The following is a 13,751-nucleotide window of genomic DNA, read 5'->3' on the forward strand; positions in this document are numbered from 1 at the left end:
TCTCTGTGGAATTCAATTCTTCTGAATAATTTTGAAAGGGGGCCACGTTGACGAACGAACAACACACGACTGACAATGGACATAGAGCGGTCACAAATTAAGGCTCATCTTGAGCCTTTAGCTCAGGTGAACTAGAAAGAGTATCTGGTAAAGCCTCTATCAGTTCTAAATGAGTAAAATGCATCTTACATTGTACCTCTTCAACTCAACGAAAGAAGTGATAAACATTTCTATGTTGAAGTAAGCATAAGTACTGATGACACAGGTGCAAGGTATTAACAGCTGTGAGGGAAAAGTATTTCTGCGTGCGAATGAGCAAACTTATCAGATTATTCATTTGTATCAATACAGCAGATAACGAACGGTCTACTTAAGATTTTTGAAGCTAGGACATATGTTCAGCCATTAACAAAAGATTTAAAGTATTAGTATCAGGGTTTCAGAAAAACAAGCACTTAGTAAATAAACCCAAAGGGCTACCAATGAATTTACAGATTTCTGAAATCCTGACAGTATGTTATTACACTGCAAATGACAAATATTTTCTTCTTGAGTAAAGTTGGGTTAAACTGAATAAACTGATTTATAAATGTATGCTCTATTTGTACAGTGATTTACACTCTACAATTTACTACAAAGTTATGGGGGTTATAGTCATTCTGTATACAGTTAAGGGATGACTAAGCCAGTTGGCAAGGTGTGTGTGTTGGATATATTATGGTAATGGAGTAATAGATAATACAAGCTATAACTGTCAATCTTAGCAAGAATACTATGTGCTTAAGTTATGTTTCTCTATTCAATATGATTGATGCAAACATGCAACATGACAAAAGGCCACAACACAAAATAAATTTAAGGTACATATATACCTGACCGAAAACAAACATCTATACAATATATTATCAGAACAAGAGGGCCATAATGGCCCTATATCGCTCACCTGTTATCATTGCACTTGAGGACCAAGAAGGTCCTCAGAAAAAAAATATCTAAGTCCAAAGTACAGAAACAACAAAGGGAAGAAATTTAACCAAAAAGAATAAAAAATTCTTACAAGGTACAGATATGTCAAAATACACCTGAAAATTGGAGGTACCATCCATGATGTACCACAAAAAAGTGGCCTGGGTTTTTCCCTACGGCCAATAGTAAAACAGTTACTAAAAATAAGCTATTTATAGTGACGTAAAAGGGAAGTAATTAAAACAAGAAGCTGCGTTCAATAAACGCTTGATGCTTCCGGTGGCATCCTTGTCGATACAAAGCAACCTAAGTCCAAAATGAGGTCATGTTCAAGGTCAAGGTCAAACTGAGGTCAGGTGATGTCTGAAGATGAGGAATGGTCACAGGTTACATCTGCATTAGTATCAAGTCATTCCAGTAAGGGGTATTGATGCTAGACGAAACGGTCCCATTTGGTTAACCTCGTACGGACGGAGGATAAAACGAACGGACGAACGGATGGACAGGACGACCACAATATGCCTCCCGCATCAGTAGATGCCGGGGGCATAAAAATTATTGTAAGTGAACAAAAGAAGGATCTGCCAAATAAATCTGTTGACATAAATGAAATTTCAGATCAGTATCTTCATTAGTTATGGAGATATACCCATTTTAGTTTGATATAAAGGGAGGTAATTTGACATAGAATCAATCCATAGTTATCTACCCTGATTGTCTCAGTCCAACTAATGACAATAATGAAATTTCAAGTAAGTACTATATAAGTACTTACTGATATAAATCCATTTTGATTACAATCAGAGGAGGTAATCAGATATAAAATAACTCTGGAACCTACGATTGGATCTGATTTGTCATGGAATCCAAGATTTACTGTTGTTGAAGATATTTTGGAAGTTTGTATCAAATCAAATCATAAATGAAGTCTCTATATGGCTGCAATAGCCAAAATAGCAAATTTTGGACCTTTAAGGGGCCATAACTCTGGAACCCATGATGGAATCTGGCCAGTTCAAGAAAGGGACCGAGATCTTGTGGTGATACAAGTTGTGTGCAAGTTTGGTTAAAATCAATTCATAAATGAAGCTGCTATTGTGCAGACAAGGTCAAAATAGCTAATTTTGGCCCTTTCAGGGGCCATAACTCTGGAACCCATTAAGAGATCTGGCTGGTTCAACAAAGGAACCGAGATCTTATGGTGACACAAGTTTTGTGCAACTTTGATTAAATTCAAATCATAAATGAAGCTACTATTGTGCAGACAAGGTCAAAATAGCTAATTCTGGCCCTTTCAGGGGCCATAACTCTGGAACCCATAATGGAATCTGGCCAGTTCAAAAAAGGAACCAAGATCTTACGGTGATACAAGTTGTGTGCAAGTTTGGTTAAAATAAAATCATAAATGAAGCTGCTATTGTGCAGACAAGGTCAAAATAGCTAATTTTGGCCCTCTCAGGGGCCATAACTCTGGAACCCATAATGGAATCTGGCCAGTTCAAGAAAGGAACCAAGATCTTATGGTGATACAAGTTGTGCGCCAGTTTGGTAAAAATCGAATCATAAATAAAGCTGCTATTGTGCAGACAAGGTCAAAATAGCTAATTTTGGCCCTTTCAGGGGCCATAACTCTGGAACCCATAATCGGATCTGGCCAGTTCAAGGAAGGAACCGAGATCTTATGGTGATACAAGTTGTGTGCAAGTTTGGTTAAAATAAAATCATAAATGAAACCACTATCGTGCAGACAAGAAATTGTTGACGCACAGACTGACGACGGACGAAGGGTGATCACAAAATCTCACCTTGTCACTATGTGACAGGTGAGCTAAAACGTATAAGACAATCCTTAGCTTTTTTATTCACAAGACATTGACAATCAAAGCAAAAGCCATTGATAAATCTAAAATAATGTTCCTATACTGGACACTGATAATTCAAGCTATGGCAGATCTGACATAATGTTTCAATGTCACAGAACATTGATAATCCACGCACGGATATATCTAAAATAATGTTTTTTACACAGAATATTGATAATCCAAGCATGGATACATATAAAATAATGTTTCCTACACTGGACAATGAATCTAAACTGTAGCTATTGACAGATCTAAAACAAGAGGCCTAAACTGGCCTCAGTCGCTCACCTGAAGAGAACTTTTATCATCTGACCCTGCTTCTGACCTAGTTTGATGAACATCATTTAAAAAGTTCATCAAAATAAAAATTTATAAAGTTTTTATATACACATTTTTCTGTGACAGCCCAAGAATGTGTTACCGTTAGAACAAAATTCAAGATTTATTTCCTATTTTTAGCTCTGGTGTCCCCTAAAAGGGACTAAGCAGAACCGTTTGAAAGATTTTTGGAGAGGACCTTACAATGATGCTACAGACCAAGTTTGATAAAGATCCATCAAGCAGTTCATGAAAGGTTAAATATTACCACTTGACACAAATTTTGGAGTGGACCTTACAATGATGCTACAGAACAAGTTTGATGAAGATCCATTTCATGGTTCATGAGAAGAAGTTGTTTAAAGGTGTTTTCTTTTATTTTTAGCTCTGGCGGCCACTGATAGGGGCAATCTGCCTATCTGTGACAGAGTAGGGTTAGCTCCCTTATCTTACTGACTTACCTTTATCTGTGAAGGTGTTAGCCTGCGAAATGTTTCTCTATCTAAACCAAACACAACAGCATTGATAGCACCTGAAAATATCACACAAAGCAGATAACATGTAAGAGTAATTTCCAGACACTGCAGCAGTAACTACACTGCAATAACTACAAATGTTAAATACTTTCTCAAATATATTATACAGTAACTGAATTACTTTCCTTCAGACAACTGGGAAAAGATTTGACTATTGATCGATGAGCAATTCAAAATCAGTTTATCACAACAAAAAATAAGGTCTGGACTAGGATTTTACCTGCTACCCGTCATTTCATTCATCATTACAAAAGATACAATAGACCAACAGCACAATTGCGGAATTATCAGAGTATATAGATTAATTAAGTTGACCTTGAACCTAATCCTAGTAACCACATATAAAATCCAAATCTTGGTTTTTCTATAAATTATCTATAGGCCAAATTCAATTTCGAAACATCAATAAAACTCAAGTTATTGAGCAGAAACTGTTTGAAACCTTGAAACCCAGAAACCTTTACTACACTGAACCCATATGCAAAGCAAACATCGATTTTACTATAAACAAACTATAGGCCAAGTTTCATTTCAACATCTCCACCCAAACTAAAGTTATTGAGCAGAACCTACCCAATACCGCCCACCTGAAAAAGGACATACCCCATTGTTCATGAATAACAGAGGTTTAATAAAAGTAGTTTTTGCTCATAATCTCAAAATATATTGTCATGTACCTGATGGCATTTCACCAACCATTCACATTATTACCATCAAACTAAAACACTTTTTGTGTATTGTGTATGGGTACACGGATATACAATATTGTACTGTTTACAACATTATAATACAAGCTGTTGAAAGTTGATAGTGATATGATATTTCTAGTTTCCTAAAACTTACCATTAACACCGCTACTGTCCACATACCTTATCATATTCAATTACTATTCAGTGCTGAAATGTTTTCAGCCAACTAAGAATAACAGAAAACAAAATTCAAAATTCAACACAAATGGAAGTTTCTGACTGCATCCAGCATAAAATTGTTACCTTGTGAAGGTGATGAAATTGAAGCAAGAAGGACAAGGGCAAACACTGGGTGGCCACTGTTCACTGCATTCTGTATCCTGAAATCAAAACCATTATACTTTCAACTGTCTACCTGCATAAACTTCATTTCATTACATACAGAAACAAGAAGACATAATCTATAAATATACTATCCTACAGAAATACGAGTTTAATTAATTACAATTCTCTACAAAAGGATTGTGAAACTTTCTTTGTTAAAGAAATTACCTGTTGATTAATGGAAACAGAGACGTTGCGAGGTAAACAAATGGGTATGCCATCAGGGGTTTGATGTCTTCCTTTAACATTTGCTGAAATTGAAAAAATAGTACACAATTATCACAAGACATCATGTTGCATAGTAATTTTATACTAAATTAAATTACAACCTCTAACAAAATAAGAAATAAGATATAAATACAGTTTCTATTATTTAATTCTTTGATAAAATAACAAACAAGTACTTTGCTACTTTCTGTTAACAGTCACACAAAAGCAATTTAGGTAAAACTTTCTGGCTTTTATTGTACAGGAAGACCTAAAGTGTCCCTCTTGCTGTTATTAATAACAGGGGCAGCCATCAGTGTTGAGCCATTGACTTTTGCCTCAACAAAGAATTCTACATTCCACATAGTATTTTAAATCTATAGCCAAACAGTGTCCTTAACCACTCCGCCAAAAACATCCCACATACATGTATCAGATAAAAGGTGATTCAAATAGCAGTCTCCTCTCTAAAACCCTAAAGTAACTACTTCATTTATCCCCCATGTCCCACAGACAGGTTTCTTACCTTCTTCCTCTCAGTATCCGGATCATATGTACCTTCCCATGTAGCAGCCTAGTCAGAAATAAACAAGAAAATTACCATTCCTATTTAACCATTTAAGCTTTAAAAACTACTTATTCCAGCAAGGGAATAAAAGGAGAAACTCTTAAATGACACACACACTTCTTTCAAAACATTAAAGATTAAACATTATTTATTGTGCTTTAGGCAAGTACAAACCACTATGGAATTTCTTGCAAATCCATGAACCACATATTTTGCCGTATTTTGTTCTTTTTGTGTGAATGGTGCCAGATCAGACTTGCAGTCTCTTGGAAAGGGCCCACCTTGATATCATTGCACCAATATTGTTTATATGATTTTTTTAACTTTCTGTATAACACAAACTGAGGATGTACCAACCTATTCTCTGCAAGTAACTACCAACTTCTCCACATAAATCAGAGGTGGAGGATGAGTAACTTCATATCAAATTGTCACTGAGAACAAATGCCCCTGGACTGAACTTCTAACCCTGTCATGTGTATATCTGCCTTTTTGGTATTGAAATAAGTGGGTGGACCTTATTCTTTGCAGAAAGTAAGAATGTTGCCAGTAAGTTTCAATGAGAAAGAACTAACACAAAATACAAACTTTAACAAGATGTAAAAAAAACATTTTCAGTGAAAAAAATGAGAACGAGTTGCATAACAGATACCTACATTTTCAAGGAGTTCAAGAACTGTTTGATGCACTCATGTATGTCAATGCTCAATAGCGAAAGGTGCTAAGCAAAACATTTTGTTTCAATTAGGGATGTCAACATTCAGTTAACTTTAACAATCAGTTAACTATTAAACCAGTTAACTATTAATTCTTTTGAATAATTAACCAGTAAACTAAACTAAACATGCTGCACCTACTTGTCTATTTTACTGAAACTGTAGGAGTTGAGAACACAATGTACAAATGAAGTTGTAATACTGTAAAGTCCAATAAAAAGGGGCATAACTCTAAATTAATCTGACATGAAAGAACAGACACTATGTGCATGCACACATCATATTGATGATGTATATTACATAAATACATATCATTAAATTAACAATATGGATGTCCAATGGACACGGTGGGGGCCACTGTCTATCATTGTGTGTTTATATGATTCTTGTTGAAAATGTAAGACTAAGTTTCATACTTCCTTGGGTTAGGGGTGCAAGTCATCAGGGGTGGGGGTGTATGGATAAAACAAAACATCCCAATGCCGAATAACATTTCTATAAAGTTTCATGGCTCCTAGTAAAATACTTTTTGAGATGTGTGTGAAATAAACTTTCAAGCCCTTACTGTATATGTTTGACTAAGTCAAGGGCCATAACTCTGGTCTTGTGGAGTGAAATCCCAAACAAAACTTCAAATGCTGAATAATATTCCAATATGGTTTCATGACTCTAGATCAAATACTTTTTGTGATATGCAGACACAAATATTGAAACCCTTAATGCATATTTAGTACTAAGTCAAGGTCATAACTGTGGTTCCCAAACAAAACCACAGGTGCACAATTTGGCATGCTATATAACAACCCTATTAAGTTTCATAATTCTACGTCAATTTTATGAGATCCAAAGGCCCTTTATGTATATTGGTAAGAGCAATAACTAGCATGGCTGAGAGAAATCCAAACGAAAACCTCAGGTGCTAAAAAAACACTGCTTTAGTATGAGGATGACTAGTCAAAGTTATTGAGCAGAAGCTGATGAATAGATGACCAACATCATCACATACTACATCCCTCTGTATGACAGTGAACACTAAGAAACTTCAAAATTAAGAGAGGTCTATTGTGAATGTTCTTTTCTAACTAACAGCCACTGTGATCTTAATACCCACTGACTTCATAATCAATAGGTCTCATTCAGAGAGTGTCGTAGGTCAAGTCATTCTCTAAATATTGAACTGGAACAGTTTTAGATATATTCTTAACCTTTGACTCACTGACCTGAAAGTCAATAGGGGTCTTTCATTGCCAATGGGCAATATGCATGCCTCATTTTCAGATCTACAAGATAGTGAGCAAAGACATTTTTGTACTAACAGTAACGGTTACTTTGACCTTTGGCCCTATTACTCTAAAATCAACAGGAATCATCCACTATGCATGATCAATGTGCTTGCTAAATTTGAGGAAAGTAGGACCTTCTCAAAATATTGAGCCGAAATAATTTCTGTACAAACAATTAATGTAGCCTAAATCTTTGATCCATTGACCTCAAAATCAACAACAGCTGTCTGTAAGACAGCCAATGCTCAACTATTCGAATTGTTGTCCAAGAAGCAGGAATATTACCCTAAATGTTAATATATCTATGGAGTTTCAATCCAGTACCTGCATTAGTTTTGGAGACAGTAACTTGCATGCAAAACTTTAACCAGAATTTCAAAAGGGGACATAATTTTGCAAAATACATGTCAGAGTTATGGGACTTGATGCTATGACCTAGTTTTATAAACCTAAAGAAAAGTTTCATTCAATATTTCCATTTGTGTTTGAGATAGTAACTTGTATGCAAAACTTTAACCAGAATTTTCCAAGTTCAAAAGGTGGGCATAATTTGGCTAAATTAAATTTCAGAGCTACGGGACTTGATCCTGTGAGGTTAAATATTGATCTAGAAAAAGAAACAAGAGGGTCATGATGACCCTGAATCGCTAACCTGAGTAATATGAGCCACATGTTTAAAATGGCAAACTGATGCTAAAATATTAGAAAGTAGGTCACATTCAGTCACTGAAAGTCAGTTTTAAGATCAGTGTGCAAAATGTACATGTCATCAATTCAAGGCGACTAAACAAGAATAGCCGTAGTCAAGGTCACAGTCAGTGACCCTTATCGCTTGGTGTCAGTATTATATTAAACATGTAGGAATATATCTGAATTCGAGTATTATCCATATACCGTTTACCGTATTACGCCTCCTCTAACGCCCCCAGTTTTTGCGGAAAAAAACTTACTTCAAAATGTCAACACAATTATCCCGATAATACATCCATAACAATACAATGAATAAAAAAAAAAAACTTATTAGCACAATTTTAACAGGTCACAGGCATGCACAATAATACGTGTGTAAGACTGATACTACAGCAGTAACCCTTATCTGGCTATGCCAGTATTGATCACGGTCATCACTCACCGACTTTACACAGATTATACGATCGTATGGTTAATATGTCATCGTGAAGGATGATGGGGCGTTTATACGATACTGACATGTTGGATCAATTTTCGTAATATCGGGCGTTAAACGGTTACACGTAATAACAACAGATGACCCAGGGTGGGGCCATTTTTCACACCAGGTGCATAATTTGAACAATCTTGTTAGAGATCCACTAGGCAATGTTACATACCAAATATCAAAGGCCTAGGCTTTGAACTTTCAGACAAGAAGATTTATTTCCCCCTATAAAGTCTATGTTATATTTGGGACCCCAGGGCAGGGCCTCTTTTCACCCCAGGGGCATAGTTTGAACAATTTAGGTAGAGGACCACAAGGCAATGCAACATACGTAATATCAAAAGCCTAAGCCTTGCAGTTTCAGGCAAGAAGATTTTTAAAGTTTTTTCCTATATAAGTCTATGTAAAACTTGAGACCCCCCGTGGCAGGGCCTCTTTTCACCCCAGGGTTATAATTTGAACAATTTTGGTAGAGGACTACAAGGCAATGCTACATACCAAATATCAAAGGCCTAGGTCCTGTGGTTTTAGACAAGAAGATTTTTAAAGTTTTTTCCTATGTAAGTCTATGTTAAACTTGTGACCATGGGGCGGGCCTCTTTTCGTCCTAAGGGCATAATTTGAACAATCTTCATGGAGGACCATTAGATTATGTCACATGCCAAATATCAAGGCTCTATGCCTTGTGGTTTTGGATTAGAAGATTTTTAAAGTTTTTCCTTTTGGAAAATTCCTTGGAATTCAATTATTTGAACAATTTTGAAAGGGGACCACCCAAGGGTCATTCCTGTGAAGTTTGGTGTAATTCTGCCCAGTGGTTTTCAAGAAGAAGATTTTTTTAGAAAATGTTGACGGACGGACGACTGACGACGGACACTGAGCGGTCACAAAAGCTAAAAATAAGTTTCAAAGCTATATGCCTTTAAATAATAGCTGTATGTACTTGTATACAAAACTTCAACCAGGATTTTCCAAACGGAGGCATTATTTGGCCAAAACGCATGTCAGAGTTATGGGACTTGATGTTATCACCTAGTTTTATAACCCAGAACGCATGTGAAGTTTCAATTCAATATCTGCATTGTTTTGGAGATAGTTACTTGCATGCAAAACTTTAACCAGGATTTTCCAAGTCCTAAAGGGGGCATAATTTGGCCAAAATACATGTCAGAGTTATGGGACCTAGAAATGACAAAACAAGTTCCAAAGCCATATGCCTTTAACCCTTGCCATGCTGGACACAATTGATTCTGCCTTTGTGACAAGTGCAAATCATGATCAGCCTGCACATACGTGCAGTCTGAATATGACCTGCACTGTTTGCCATTCAGTCAGTATCTTTTTGGTATGCACCTCTTTTAACAGTTAATGGTACTGTCCAAATTGAAAAATGGGCAAGTTCATTATAAACAAGAGGACCATGATGGTCCTGAATCGCTCACCTCTTCCCACATGACCCAGTTTTGAGTATGACGTCGATTTTTCTATTATTTGACATAGTGACCTAGTTTTTGAGCTCATGTGACCCAGTTTTTAACTTGACCTAGATATTATCAAGATAAAAATTCTGACCAATTTTCATGAAGATCCATTGAAAAATATGGTCTCTAGAGAGGTCACAAGGTTTTTCTATTTTTATACCTACTGACCTAGTTTTCGAAGGTACATGACCCTGTTTTGAACTTTACCTAGATATCATCAAGGTGAACATTCTCACTAATTTTCATGAAGATCTCATGAAAAATATGGCCTCTAGAGAGGTCACAAGGTTTTTCTATTATTCAAGACCTACTGACCTAGTTTTTGATGGCACGTGACCCAGTTTCGAAACTGACCTAAATATCATCAAGGTGAACATTCAGATCAATTTTCATGAAGATCCATTGAAAAATATGGCCTCTAGAGAGGTCAAAAGATTTTAATAATTTTAGACTTACTGACCTAGTTTTTGACCACAGTTGACCCAGTTTCAAACTTGACCTAGATATCATCAAGATGAACAGTCAGACCAACTTTCATACAGATCCCATGAAAAGTATGGCCTCTAGGGAGGTCACAAGGTTTTTTTATTATTTGACCTACTGACCTAGTTTTTTAAGGCATGTGACCCAGTTTCAAACTTGACCTAGATATCATCAAGGTGAACATTCTGACCAATTTTCATGAAGATCCATTCAATGGTATTGGCCTCTGGAGAGGTCACAAGGTTTTTCTTTTTCAAGACCTACTGACCTAGTTTTTGATCGCAGGTGACCCAATTTCAAACTTGACCTAGATATCATCAAGATAAACATTCAGACCAACTTACATACAGATCCCATGAAAAATATGGCCTCTAGAGAGGTCACAACGTTTTTTCATTATTTGACCTACTGACCTACTTTTAGATGGCACGTGATCCACTTTCGGATCTGACCTAGATATCATTTAGATGAACATTCGGAACAATTTTTATGGAGATCCATTCACAAGTATGGCCTCTAGAGAGGTCACAAGATTTTTCTATTTTTTGACCTACTGACCTAGTTTTTGACCGCAAATGACCCTGTTTCGAACTTCACCTAGATATCATCAAGATGAAAATTCAGACCAACTTTCATACAGATCCCATGAAAAATATGGCCTCTAGAGAGGTCACAAGGTTTTTCTATTATTTGACCTACTGACCTAGTTTTTGATGGCACGTGACCCAGTTTCGAACTTGACCTAGATATCATCAAGGTGAACATTCTGACCAATTTTCATGAAGATCTCATGAAATATATGGCCTCTAGAGAGGTCGCAAGGTTTTTCTATTTTTAGACCTACTGACCTAGTTTTTGACCGGACGTGACCCACTTTCGAACTTGACCTAGATATCATCAAGATGAACATTCTGACCAACTTTCATACAGATCCCATGAAAAATATGGCCTTTAGAGAGGTCACAAGGTTTTTCTATTATTTGACCTACTGACCTAGATTTTGATGGTACGTGACCCAGTTTCGAACTTGACCTAGATATCATCAAGGTGAACTTCTCACCAATTTTCATGAAGATCTCATGAAATATATGGCCTCTAGAGAGGTCACAAGGGTTTTCTATTTTTAGACCTACTGACCTAGTTTTTGAAGGCACGTGACCCAGTTTCGAAGATGACCTAGATATCATCAAGATGAATATTCTGACCAACTTTCATAAAGATCCCACAAAAAATGTGACTTCTAGAGTGGTCACAAGCAAAAGTTTACAGACAGACAGACGGACGATGCGTGATCACAAAAGCTCACCTTGTCACTATGTGACAGGTGAGCTAAAAATTAGCAGAGTAAGGGTTAATGATAGCTATATGTACTTGCATGCAAAACTTTAACCAAGGTTTGATGCCAATGCCGACACCAGGGTGAGCAGAATAGCTTGGACTATTCTTTGAATAGTCGAGCTAATGAGAGGCATCTGCTGCCAATTAACAATGTTCTTATAAAGTTTAATTATCATAGGTCAAAGCATTTTTATTGAGCAGAAATGAAATTGCTAACAAACAGAACAAGAGGACCATGATGGTCCTGAATCGCTCACCTGTCCCCACATGACCCAGTTTTAAACCGAGTATGATGTCGTTTTTTTCTATTATTTGACATTGTGACCTAGTTTTTGAGCTCATGTGACCCAGTGTTGAATCTAACCTAGATATCATCAAGATAAAAATTCTAACCAATTTTCATGAAGATTCACTGAAAAATATGGCCTCTAGAGAGGTCACAAGATTTTTTATTATTTGACTTACTGACCTAGTTATCGAAATTGACCTAGATATCATCAAGGTGAACATTCTGACCAATTTTCATGAAGATCCAATCAAAAGTATGGCCTCTAGAGAGGTCACAAGGTTTTTCTATTTTTAGACCTACTGACCTAGTTTCAAAACTGACCTAGATATCATCAAGATACTTAAACCTAAAAATATGCCTCGGATCAAACTTTAGACTACTACAGTATAAAAACTGACAAAGTTCGAACAAGACTAGATATCATCAAGGGAAATTCGACTATTTTCATGAAGATCCATTGAAAAGTATGGCCTCTAGAGAGGTCACAAGGTTTATTTTTTTTGACCTACTGACCTAGTTTTTAAAAACCGCAGTTGAACCAGTTTCGAACTTGACCTAGATATCATCAAGATAAAACTTCTGACCTTTTCATAAGATCCATGAAAATATGGCCTCTAGAGAGGTCACAAGGTTTTTTTGTTATTTGACCCTACTGACCTAGTTATTGACGAAAATGTGACCAGTTTCAAACTTGACCTAGATATCATCAAGGTGAACATTCTGACCAATTTTCCTGAAGATCCATTCACAAGTATGGCCTCTAGAGAGGTCACAAGGTTTTTCTATTTTTAGACCTACTGCCTAGTTTTTGACCGCAGTTGACCCAGTTTTAAATTTGACCTAGATATTATCAAGATGAACATTCTGACCAACTTTCATACAGATCCCATGAAAAATATGGCCTCTAGAGAGGTCACAAGGTTTTTCTATGTTTAGACCTTCTGACCTAGTTTTTGACCGCAGATGAACCAGTTTCGAACTTGACCTAGATATCATCAAGATAAAAATTCTGACCAATTTTCATACAGATCCTATGAAAAATATGGCCTCTAGAGAGGTCACAAGGTTTTTTTGTTATTTGACCTACTGACCTAGTCATTAATGGCATGTGATCCAGTTTCAAACTTGACCTAGATATCATCAAGGTGAACATTCTGACCAATTTTCCTGAAGATCCATTCACAAGTATGGCCTCGAAGGGTTAACAAGGTTTTTCTATTTTTAGACCTACTGACCTAGTTTTTGACGCAGTTGACCCAGTTTTGAACTTGACCTAGATATCATCAAGATGAACATTCTGACCAACTTTCATACAGATCCCATGAAAAATATGGCCTCTAGAGAGGTCACAAGGTTTTTTTATTATTTGATCTACTGACCTAGTTTTGATGGCATGTGACCAGTTTCGAAATTGACCTAGATATCATCAAGGTGACATTCTGACAATTTCATGT

At 36.4% G+C, this 13,751-nt stretch overlaps 1 protein-coding gene across 2 annotated transcripts in view; it reads right to left on the reverse strand.

The window, feature by feature from the left end:
- The window catches only part of LOC123556016 (uncharacterized), a 67,025-nt gene that overhangs the window by 9,782 nt on the left and 43,492 nt on the right, over nucleotides 1-13,751 (reverse strand). For both annotated transcript variants that reach the window (XM_053547725.1, XM_053547724.1), the window contains exons 10-13: nucleotides 5,489-5,536; nucleotides 4,924-5,006; nucleotides 4,675-4,751; nucleotides 3,608-3,678 (exon numbers count right to left, since the gene is read on the reverse strand). In XM_053547725.1, coding sequence (XP_053403700.1) covers nucleotides 3,608-3,678; nucleotides 4,675-4,751; nucleotides 4,924-5,006; nucleotides 5,489-5,536 — 279 coding nt within the window. The remainder of the gene's footprint in view (nucleotides 1-3,607; nucleotides 3,679-4,674; nucleotides 4,752-4,923; nucleotides 5,007-5,488; nucleotides 5,537-13,751) is intronic.

The sequence above is a fragment of the Mercenaria mercenaria genome, chromosome 7 (genome assembly GCF_021730395.1).
Source record: "Mercenaria mercenaria strain notata chromosome 7, MADL_Memer_1, whole genome shotgun sequence".
Taxonomy (NCBI): Eukaryota; Metazoa; Mollusca; class Bivalvia; order Venerida; family Veneridae; genus Mercenaria; species Mercenaria mercenaria.